The sequence below is a fragment of the Otolemur garnettii genome, unplaced genomic scaffold (genome assembly GCF_000181295.1).
Source record: "Otolemur garnettii isolate 467f Iridium unplaced genomic scaffold, OtoGar3 scaffold00071, whole genome shotgun sequence".
Classification (NCBI taxonomy): Eukaryota; Metazoa; Chordata; class Mammalia; order Primates; family Galagidae; genus Otolemur; species Otolemur garnettii.
Window position 1 is genome coordinate 1,443,472 of NW_003852466.1, and position 11,688 is coordinate 1,455,159.

At 39.3% G+C, this 11,688-nt stretch overlaps 1 protein-coding gene and 1 pseudogene across 1 annotated transcript; both read right to left on the reverse strand.

Annotated features, from left to right (window-relative positions):
* LOC111726563 overlaps positions 1-290 on the reverse strand; it is a 23,676-nt pseudogene extending 23,386 nt beyond the window's left edge.
* A 3,794-nt stretch (positions 291-4,084) lies between these two features.
* LOC100947791 (olfactory receptor 7D4-like) lies at positions 4,085-5,023 on the reverse strand. Its single transcript, XM_003793671.2, has one exon. The coding sequence runs from the start codon at positions 5,021-5,023 to the stop codon at positions 4,085-4,087; it is 939 nt and encodes a 312-aa protein (XP_003793719.2).
* Between the last annotated feature and the right edge of the window lie 6,665 nt (positions 5,024-11,688).

Here is an 11,688-nt window from a genome sequence, read left to right on the forward strand (position 1 = left end):
AAAAAAAAAGAAATTGTTGAATTCCTGAGTCATCTTTTGAATAATTTCTTGGGACATCTTTTGAATAATTTGTTGAGACATTTTTTCAATCATTTCTTGAAATTCTAGCTCTTTCCTTTCTTCCATTCTATTAATCTTGTTTACTATCCACATTCTGAACCAATTTCTGTCATCTCAGCCATCTCTTTATGGGTTAAATCTTCAGATACCTCTGCCACGTCCTTCCTTGGGGGGGTTCCTCCACTCTGGTTATTCCTACTACTGGAGTTTTTCCGCTGGCTCCACCTCATGCTGGATTTACTCTCCTTGGCTAGGTGAGCTTATAGGAGGAAGTTGGGTTGGGGGCTCTGGGAGTGATATTTTGCTGGCCTTTTGGGCAAAGGCTGGGACTAGTGTCTGTATCTTTTCCCCTAGAACTTTGCCAAAGATGCAACTATTGCTATGGTCTGAGAGCCTAGAGGTCTGCTTGTCTCTATCTTGTTTACAGTTGGTATCTGTTCTACCTTAGAAAATCAATTACTCTGGGTTAAGATCTCAGCTGTGGAGAAATAAGAGTGATTAAGTCACCCCTCCCCTTACTGGCTATGGTTGGGGTAGGAAAACCACACCTTCCCTCAACCACACCCCCACGGTATCACTTTAGATAGTTCTCAGGTGGTTGGCCCAGTTCAAATCATATAAGACAAATGTCCTGGTCAACACAATTCTCAGGTGGGAGAGTTCGAGATGTCTCTGGCAACTGTACAGCAGGGATCTTCTGGCAGCACAGGTATGACCTGCTCTGGTGTTCTGTGCGGTCAGAGGGACCTGCCCAGCTAGTAAAGTATTCTAGGGAGGTTGATGCCTCCTACCCCACCTTGTACCTTTGTCACACCCAGTCACTGGAGACCCCAGAGGACTGTGACCTAGTTGCCCAATAAGTGAGTGTGGCAGGGCTCTGTGTCTGCCATAATCAAAGTGGAGCCAGTGCCAGCTCCACTCAGTTACTGCTCTTTGACCCCCACCAGCAAAGGGAACTGAGGCTTGACTATCTTAGGCACTCAGTGACAACTGGAGAATGTTCCACCTGAGGACAATTTGGGCCTGAGAAAATCCTGATAGCATCAGAGATTCTCCCTCAACCACCAGTTAATTTGCCCAAATCAAGAGATCCAAACCTATTGACCCAGTCAGTACCCACTCCCTGGTTGGAAAGATCGCAAGGTCTCTAGCAACTAATTAATAGGAGTCTACTAGTGGTATAAGTGTGGGTCACTCTGATCCTCTGAGGAGTCAGAAAGGCCTGTTCAGTGGATAATCTGGAGTAAGGAGGTTGATGTCTCTTTCCCCTCCTTACTCACCCTTAGCCGCTGGACTTTGGTATCCTCAGTCTCAGTTAACCCCACCAATAGTTTCTGTTGACCCAGACTCTGTAACCCAGTCCTATCCAATGGGTGAGTGAGTCAGGGTTTTGTGTCTACCAGATTCCAGGTAAAGTCAATGAGTTCATCAGGGTTTTGTGCCTGACAGAGTCCCAGTAATGTCAATGCCTTCTCCACTTGGTGACCACTCTTTGTGGCCAGCCAGCAGAGATAATTGAAGCCTATCTGCCTCGGGCACTAAATGGGAGCTGGAGAATATTCTGCTTTGGTTCAATCTAAGCCTGGAATTTGTTTTCTTGAAGTCGTGGGTTGCCTCGGTGGGGAGGACGTGTGTTTATCTATCTCTTCTCTCAGTTCAGCTCCCCACTTTCAGCTTCGTTGGTTTCTTCTGGTAGTTGTCTCTCTCCCTGAACTGACGTTTATGTTGAAAGCTAGCTCTAGTCAGCTCTCATCCGCTATTTACTCCAAATTCTTATTGAATGTGAAATTTTTAGTTAGGGAATATAGCCAACCTGGGGATTTAGCAAAGTACAAAATACATTGAAACCAGGCAGACAAATAAACAGACTAAGATGCTATCAGACATACAAGCACACCAATGCCCAGACACTCAGCCACATGTAAACAAACAGACAAAGAAGTAAACAGAACAACAAACAAACCAGTCAACTAACAGATCAAAAATGAAAGAAGGAAGAAAGAAAAAGAAAAAAAATAGTAATAATAAAAGATAATGACAGAAATGTTGGTCATAAAATGATAGAGCAAACAAATAGGAAAGCAAACAATCAAAGAAGAGAGAAAATCAAAATATATGTATATATATAATAAAAATAAAAAGTAAAAAATTAAAATTAAAAAATAAAAAAAGGAAAAGGAGGGCACTGCTAGGAAAATTACTTTTTTTGGAGTATATACAAACAAGTCCCTTTTTCAATGAGGTGGGGTTCCAGTTTAAATATATATATATAATTATGCTGCAGTATACTTTCTAGACAACAGGTGGTGCTGTGAGTGGTCCCTGTGCTAATACCAAAAATAGAAGGGGAAAAAATATATATATATATATATACATATATGGAGAATCTTTGCTGGCAGGATGCCCAGATTCTCCCTACAACAGTTCCCGCAAAGCGTTGGGCGTCTTGGATTAACTTCATATGCCTGATGGTTGGCTGCAGATCAGACTGAGTTCTCTGCGCTTCTGGGGGAGGTGTTATGGAGACGCCATTTTGGAGGTTTTACATCTGGTTCCTGGCTGACCGCCCACTCCTATCTGTCCTCCAAACTTGGGACACAAGTTCACACTTCACCACACTTTCACTCAACTCCTAATTTCCCCTCGAACAGAAAACCATTGTGGTCTGAGGAAAAAGAGCTGGGGCGCCCCTTTCGCGGTCTGTGATCAGTTTATTTCCAATGCGGGAGGGGCCTGCCGCTGCCGCCTGTCACGGCAGGATATTAAAAAGATTTTTCAATGTTTGTAGGAAGGGAACCTATTCCCTGCACTCAACTCCTGATTTCCCCTCAAACAAATCCATGTGGCCCAAGGGAAAAGATCTAGGGTGGCCCTTTTGCTCTTGGGCGTTCAGTTTATTTCTGATGGGGAGGGGCCACAACTACCGCTGCTGCAGCAAAACATTCAAAAGATTTTTCAGTGTTTATAAGAGGGGAACTGATTCACCTTGCAGGTCGCCGCGTTAGTACAGCTCCACACAGACTTCCAAAATTACAGAATGGATCGGTTCCTAAGCAGAGTCCCTTCCCCTCAAGTTTCTGTCCAAATGCCTGGATCCCTGACACCCAAACCGGGTCCAAATGTCTCCCATTTCTGGCTGCTAAATTCCGCTTGGAAATCCATGCCTCACCACACTCTTCAGGAGACACACAAACTCCCCACGAATTGGGCACAGGAGCCTTTCGTGGGGGAGGGATTGGTTTCTGTCTCTCAGGAAGCAAGCCGCTGTCCTGGCCCACAGGATGCAAGCCATGGACCTGGCACCACAGGTCTCAGATGGCACCATTTCAGCTGCTGCCCTGAGTTTTTTCTGGCTGACACCGTAGTTCTGGGCTACACTTCCAATCCAGCAATTCACCTCTTTGCTGCTCGCCCCATGCTGCTTATCTGTGCAAGCACTCCACACGGAAGAGATCCAATAAGCCCAGTCTCACCTGAAACCACCAGGAGAGTTGACTCAGGGATGCATCTCCTCTGCCATCTTGCTCCGCCTCCTCAAATACATGTTTTCATGATAAAATCTATGCATGGAAAGCAAAGAGTAGTTCCCTGGGAGAGTAGGAACTTGACTTCAACAATTGTGGGATTTTTCCTCCATTTCTTCCACAAATCAGAAAGAAGCAGAGCCAAATTAAAGTGAGGAACTATAAAATGGAATAGGGTGATTTTTGAACATCTGCATCAGCACTTGATAAGAAAAGAGCTTTAATAGTCATGTTAAAAATCTCTGGAGTGGTCCTAATAAAACTATCCAAAGAGGAAATTTAAGGACCATGTATGAAAGAACAAATTTGAACAGAAATTACTGGGGACAGAACTGGTGAGGGGAAACAGAAAATATCACAAAGGCAAGTTACAGTTGCTTTCAGAATATAAAAGTGAAGTTTGCCATTTACAAAAGAAAAAGAGCCAAGATATTTAAATTCACAACATTTTCCTTCAAGGCCTACAATGTTCACTGAGTTCTGAACCAGTGATCTGTGTGTCACAGGCAAGAGGCTGTTCTGCTGAGGAGTCTTCCCAGGGCCCCCTTCACATCCTTGTTCCTCAAGCTGTAGATGAAAGGGTTAAGCATTGGGGTGACCACTGCATACATCACGGAGGCAACAGAGCTCTTCTGGGAAGAATGAGTCATAGCAGAAGTGAGGTACACCCCAAGTCCTGTTCCATAGAACAAGCAGACCACACAGAGGTGAGACCCACAGGTGGACAATGCTTTATACTTGCCTGCTATGGATGACATCCTCATTAGGGAGGAGACAATCTGAGAGTAAGAGAAGATGATCCCTGTGATGGGGAACACACCTAGCAGCACAGTTGACACATACAACATGATATTATTGATGAGGGTATCAGAGCAGGCCACTTTGAGGACCTCAGGCAGTTCACAGAAGAAATGTGGGATTTCAGTATCTATAGAGAAGGTCAGCCTTGTGATCAGTAGAATGTGAACCAGGGCAACCAGGGAGATGATGAACCAAGACATCACAACCAGGAGCCCACAGAACCTTGGGTTCATGATGACCATGTAGTGCAGGGGATGACAGATGGCCACAAACCGGTCATAGGCCATCACAGTCAGGAGGAAATCATCCAGTCCAGCAAAAATAATAAATAAATACACCTGAGTGAGGCACGCTATGTAGGAGATGTCTTTGCTCTGAGTTTGGATATTCACCAGCATCTTTGGGACTATAGTTGAGGTGAAGCAGATGTCAACAAAGGACAGGTTGGAGAGGAAGAAGTACATGGGGGTGTGCAGGTGGGAGTCAGAGCAGACTGCCAGGATGATGATCAGGTTCCCGAGCACCATAACCAGGTACATGGATAGGAATAACCCACAGAGGATGGGCTGCAGTTCAGGATCTTCTGAGAATCCCAGAAGAAGGAATTTTGTTGATTCTGTATAGTTTTCTGCTTCCATGTACCTGATATGTCTTCTGGGGAAAGAGACAAAGGGAATGTTTCATTAAAAGCCAACTGGCTCCTTGGCTAGTTATCACACTGTCATGTCCACTTGTGGATGAATGTTCTTCACACTCAGCAGAGCCCTTTAAAAAGCTGTGATTCATTCAGCCAAGTGGTAGCTCATTTATATTTTAAATGGGTTGAATTGTTCAGATTTCCTTCCATTTAGCAGCAGTCTCTATTTTATTTATATAGTTATAATTCTCATATCTGAACCTGTAAGCATTAGGTAATTTCTTCTTTGATAGAATCCTTCTGAAAATTTTTTTCTTGTTCTTTTTTTTTCCTTTTATTAAGTCAGATACACATAGATCATGAATATATTTATGCTTTTGTGAGGTACAATTTTTTATAATACAATTTGTAATGGTTACATCAAACTAATTAATATAGCTTTCAACTCATTTACTTAATTATTGTGTTAAGACATTTATGTTCTGTACTTGGTAGATTTGATTTGTACCCTTTCAATATCTTATCATTTCTTGATCATTTCTATACTTCATTCTAATGAATCTACAATAGTGATAATCACATGGATTTGCAACTGAAACTTTTTTCTATGACTTGACATTTCCTATTGATGTGACATTTACCTTAGTGTCTAGCTATTTTTCTAAAACTGTGATTATTCATACTACTTTGTTTGTGAGGTTTAAAATGGATTTTGTGCATAAATAGTCTCATAATTAATATTTGTCACCATTATTATTACGCTCCACCTTTAGGATAATTATTTTGGATACACAAATCTTCTGAGGTACATTATAGATATGCATAATTAAGAAAATTTGTATTGAGTTAGTCTTTCTGGAATAAAAATTCACCAACTTACTTTGGTGTGACTTTGAGATAGTCATTTAAACTAGTAGCTGCAGATATGTCACCTCTACAGTAGGAATAGATCAAAGAGTGAAGTTATACAGGAATGCATGTCCTTTTCATACTGTGGTTCTCAGGACATACAATGAACAATTCATAATCATGAGATTCTGTTATTAAATTTTATTGTAAATTAGGCTTTCATGGCCATAATTTATGAAGATCCCATATAAAAAGACCAACCACCAGGATGTATTTCTAACCATTATAAATACTTTAATTCTGTTACCTCTCTTGAGTGCCATACAGGACCTGTAATTAGTGAATATCCTTATGTCTCCTTCTTTCAGAACTTGTCTGCCAGATGAAGTCTCCCAAGAAGAGGAAAAACCAAGTAGGCTGCATACATAAAGGGGGGCAATAAAAGCACACAAACATTAAAATAAATACCAGGTGTGTGTCAAGTGCTTTGCTCAAGTGGATATCTCATTTGCAGATGTATTAAAATCAACAAAGTAATCACCAACATATATAATGGATAGATTTGATTGAAAATGTTCAAAGTTTACATAAATATAATCATCTTAGTCAAATTGAAAGCCATATTAGCTTCTTCATAATTTTATATACTCTCTAAATTGCATTAAATTAATAAAATATAATTTAAAATGTCAAAACAAAAATGCATGCAAGCTACCTTTTTTTGACCATTATAACAAGCATTTTCCTATGTAGTATCAGTTTCATCTTGGCAGAAAATAGTTGACAAGACCATGTGGGTAATTAAGAGGAATGAGAAAGAGAGGAAAAGCATAGAGGAGGAATTATGTAGTATTGACCACCTAGAGTGTGGTTAGGATGCAGTGAGGTGTTTACCAATTTTAATGTATGTTCTGGGCTTATGAGACTTTGTATGAAAACAGAAGACTGTAAAATATGTCATTCATTTTATGTTGAATACATGCTGAAATAATAAAATTTTGGACATATTTGTATATTAAATAGATGAACTATCCCACCAAATTTGAGATTTTTAAAGTAAATACTTACATTCTTCATGATAGAAAAAGAGTCTGATAATAATGTCTAATAAAGTTTATTAAATTAAAGTCAGTGAAAAATCATGGAGGAGCAATTTAGTCTGGGAAATTGTGTAGGTGGGCTTCTCTGATACACAAATATGTGACATGAGAGAGGAAAGATGGGTCAGAGTTAACCAGGGGACTAAGGAAAAAACAAATTTACAGAATGCTACATACATATGGCTCAGTGAGCTTCATAGTGGGGACTTGAGGGACAGTGAGATGGAGAGCAGTGGATAAGGGTCGGGGGGCAGAGATGTGAGCCCCACAGCAGAGCATCCTCTGCACTCTCTTCATGCACATCTCATGTCTGTAATTTTATGTTTGTGGTTCTGAGGTTGTGACTGTTTTCTTTCATCATTTTTCTTTAAAGGGAACTACTTCATGCCTGTCACATTGTGATACCTCAATGAACACAAATGTTTACTCATTAGATGTTTACTAATGAGTGAGACCAAATGTGTCAATAATGATACAAAAGAGAAAAACAAAAGCTCATCACATACCTGAATATAGACTTGACATTGAATAGTAAAGTTAAATAAAATATATAGGCCCATGAAGAAATATAGGTCCATGAAGAAATTAAAATAATCACAATTCAAAAAAATGTATTTGAGAATATGAGATACCTAGGTGGTTTGCAGCCAGAGCAGAGAATCTCTGGAGACACATACACACACAAACATGGACAACTTATTAACCCAGTAGAGAATGTTTGTTTGACAACCATAGGCAATAGAATATTCTACATGAAAATACTAGAAAATTTGTATAAAATTCATGAGTAAGTAAAGCAAACTACTCCAAAGGAAATTATTCAGTATTCTTCTGAGCATTTAAAGAGATTGCTGGCAGACTATTTCTGGCCATATAGAATCTCTATTTTTACTCTTATATGGTAGAGAATTTTTTTTTCTAGGTATGTGTTGACATGGTAAAGACTGCAAACACTGCTCTATCAGGTTGCTGGTGATTGTTTTGAAAAAATAGTGAATAAAAATTGGAGAAAAATGAACACAAAACCTCAGGTGGCAGCTATTCTTAGCAGCTTTCTAGTTAATAACCCCTGTGCTGCCTCTGGTGTCTGTTCTGTATTCTATTTTGTATTTAGCCTTCAGATTCTAAGCCTTTGCCAGCAGGTGTTTCTTTTCTTTCTGTTTTTCTTTTATGCTTTTTCCTAAATGTTTTTATGAATGGCTATGACACGATTAATGCTGCTGAATCTTAAAACTATTCACAAAAGCAAGTGTATAGCTTAAGGCCACTATTGGTGAGGAAACCAAGTGTCTTCTGTGCCTTTTTCTTTCTGTGAAGTAAGTTAAGGACATCAAAAAAAAGAGAGAGACTTTAAAAAGTCATCATCTTGGTACAAGATAGTGTGTATAGTCCTTGGAAGCTTAAAATGGTGTTTTTGCCTGGAACTCAGAAGCAGCTCTAAGAGCAAACCTCCTAACATACCTTGGGTTATGTGTTGGCCTTGATGGAATATGATAGGAAAATTAGTAAATGACTAATACTAAACTTGAAAAATTATTCACTTGAGTTTTTGTTAAGCAGTCTAGGTTTTAGCTTTATGAAATAAAGTTTTTAATGAATATGTGACTGATGGAAAATTTAAAGCTTTTTAACACTGCCAGTGAAGGTGCCAGCTGCTGTTTGGTATCACACTCTATAAGTGCTTCATTAATGTATTGCATGCTGGTTGCTAAGCAGCCACTGTACAGAGCATAAACTTAGGGGTGCTTATACAAGCCGGAGACCAACACTGCATTGTTGATGTCATATGAGGAAATAATGCATATGCTCTAACTGCTAAACAGAAAAAAAAAAAATGTAGAAACAAAGAAAATGAAGAACAAAACAAGAAAAAGTTTAGTTGAAAGAAAACTAGATCAACATAATTGAATTTGGAAATATTTCAAGAAGTTAATTCTTGTTAAACTTGCCCGGGGGTGTTTGTTCAAAAGTTATATTTAATAAATTAACACCTGACTTAAAAAAAGAAAAAGTACTCAGTAGACACAATTAATGTCACCTCCAAGTCTTGCCACTATTTGTATAGATTATCTCTAAAAGTTTCCCAGAAAGAAACTTTCCCAGAAAGAGTGAGTGCTCCAAGTGTCCAGGGATATTTCTTTTCACCTTAGCAACCTGAAAGAAGCCTTATCAGAACTTACACTTGATCTTCCCAAAAAGTACAAGAGGAAATTTGGATGTAAAGCATAAAAGCTCTGAAATTCACATGAATTCTACAAAAATGATTTTCCAAATGTGGTCTCTGCATGAGCAGCATCAGGAACTTGTTAGAAAAGCAAACTTGTACCCTGACCCAGATCTACTGCACCAGAAACTCCAGTATGGGCACTGTGCATTAGTCTTTAACAAGACCTATATGTTCTAATGATTGCTGAGGAATAAGAACCACTACAAAGACTGGAGTTCCTGGTCTCTTACCCAATAGACACTGGACTAGAGGATCTATTTCTTTTACTGTCTTGTGTGCCATTGGGCAAATTATTCTGGGTTGGGTCTCAATTTCTTTCAGTATAAATTGAAGGCAATAAAAAACAAATGAAAATAAAAAGAAGTAATGCGATTGCTAAAATGATAAAAGGAAATTGCCCTGAGTGCCAAATGTTAAAAATAAGTGTATCGTTTGTGTTACATTGTGTACAATGAAGTGCAAAAATAATGATGACAACAACATAGAACTATTCAGTGATTTCACTAAGTCAGACCCAACTGCAATAATAGTTAGTGTGAGGAAGAAATTTAGAACTCTGATGAAAGTACACCTATTTGGGAGACAAGTAGAGAAAGAAAGCAGGCCAGAAACCAAATTGCATGATTACAGCAACCCCCTTCCCATACTCCTGTAAATCCTCATGGCCCTGACAAGGGTATAGCGATATTGGGAGGAAAGCTAGTGATAGAAAGCAGGTCAGAGACCAAATGGCATGGTCAAAGCAACCCCCTCCCCACTCTCCTGAAATGTTTTAGGGTGGGTGTTCCTGGGAATTATCAGGATTCTTCTACCCTAGTCCTGGCTAGCACTAGAGAGAAGGCCTTCATGCAATATTAACACTTTTTATGGAAGACAGTAATTGTAAAATCAGTCTCAGATGGCATCTTTCATTCTGTAGGAGACATGACATTCATTACCTCTCATGATCCCCTCCCACATTCCAACTACACTACTAAAAGTCCCTTGAAATTTTGTGAGCTGGCTGACTTCTGGTGAGATTCCATTCTGCTCCTTTAAAATAAAGCCTATCCTTCATCCCTAGACTGGCCTCCTTTCCTTATGGATTTGGGCAGGACTCTATCTGTAACCCTCTCAGTTAGGAAATTAAAAAGTACATCAAATTAAGAACAAAATATTCAAAACCTGGTGCATAATACATCTTCTATGAGTAGTTAACTAATCAATGATTAGATATAAGAACGTTGAATATTTGAAACACAAGTGGTAAGCTGTGAAGACTGTCCAGAAAGTGATGTAATCAAGAAATAACCATTTCTAAATTTCTGTGGAAAAAGAGTCTATTAGAGATTCAAGGAATAAAGAATAAGAAACCAAATGAGAGCTGGAAAAGACCAATCTCAATGGGAAGTAGATTGCCTTCAAGGTACGGGGATTTTACCCTCATAGACTAAATACATGGCAGGGCTGTCCCCATCTCATTGCTCAAAAAGCAAAGCCCAGCATGCACTTTCCTTTCCTTCTTCTCACTCCATCAGAACCCTACTCACACTGATTCTCTCTGATAGTGTCACTGAGCTTTCTGTTCTCCAAGGTTGGCTCCTGGGAAGCCCAATTGGGCTTTCTCTTAGGCTCAGATCAGAGGATTACAGATGGGGGCCAGCAGGAGCATGTTTAACATTTCTAGGGTCTAGAGGGGTGTATACCCAGAGCGCCTCATTAAATGAATTGTTCTATTGTCTCTCCACCTTGCAAACAGTTCAGGTCCCTTGGGATACAAAGATGACAGCAGAATGAAAGTTTCCCATAAGTGTTGTGTCTAGGGAGACTGCTGTAGGAGAAGTTGGGCTTACTTCCTCCAAGGAGAAATTCTTTATTTGGTTTCATTGAAAAGTTACAAAGTTTTCCCTAAGGAATGTTAGGGGAACCAAATCTGATGTGCCAGCATTGAGGAAAGTTTGGAGATTTTACAGAGTTCTTGGTGTCCACAGTGTTATAGAGGCAAAGAAGCTGTTTCTTTTTAAACTTTTTTCTTAATATGAAAATTACATTATGAAGGTCTTAAGAAATAAAAAGCTGTACATATTTAATATATGCAACTTGGTGCCTTTGGGGAAAGACAATTCAGCCATCTCCCAAATTTTTTCTCCTCTTTTATTATTTTGATGTGTGATAATTACATTTAGATCTCCAATTTAGCAAATATTCTGTGTACAATATGACAATATATTATTATTAGCAATAAGCACTAAGCTGTAGAGTAGATATTCAGGACTTATTTCTCCTTGGTCTCCAAAACCTGTATGATTTGACAATTTTCTTCCCATTTCCTTCCTCTTAAAGTCCCAGGAAACAACTGGACCCACACCTTTCACCATTAACTAAGTTAGACTCTCACTGGATTAAAGATTTAAACTTAAGACATGAAACCATAAAAATTCTAGAAGAAAGCGTAGGGAAAACACTTGAAGAAATCGGCCTGGGCGAACATTTTATGAAGAAGACACCCCG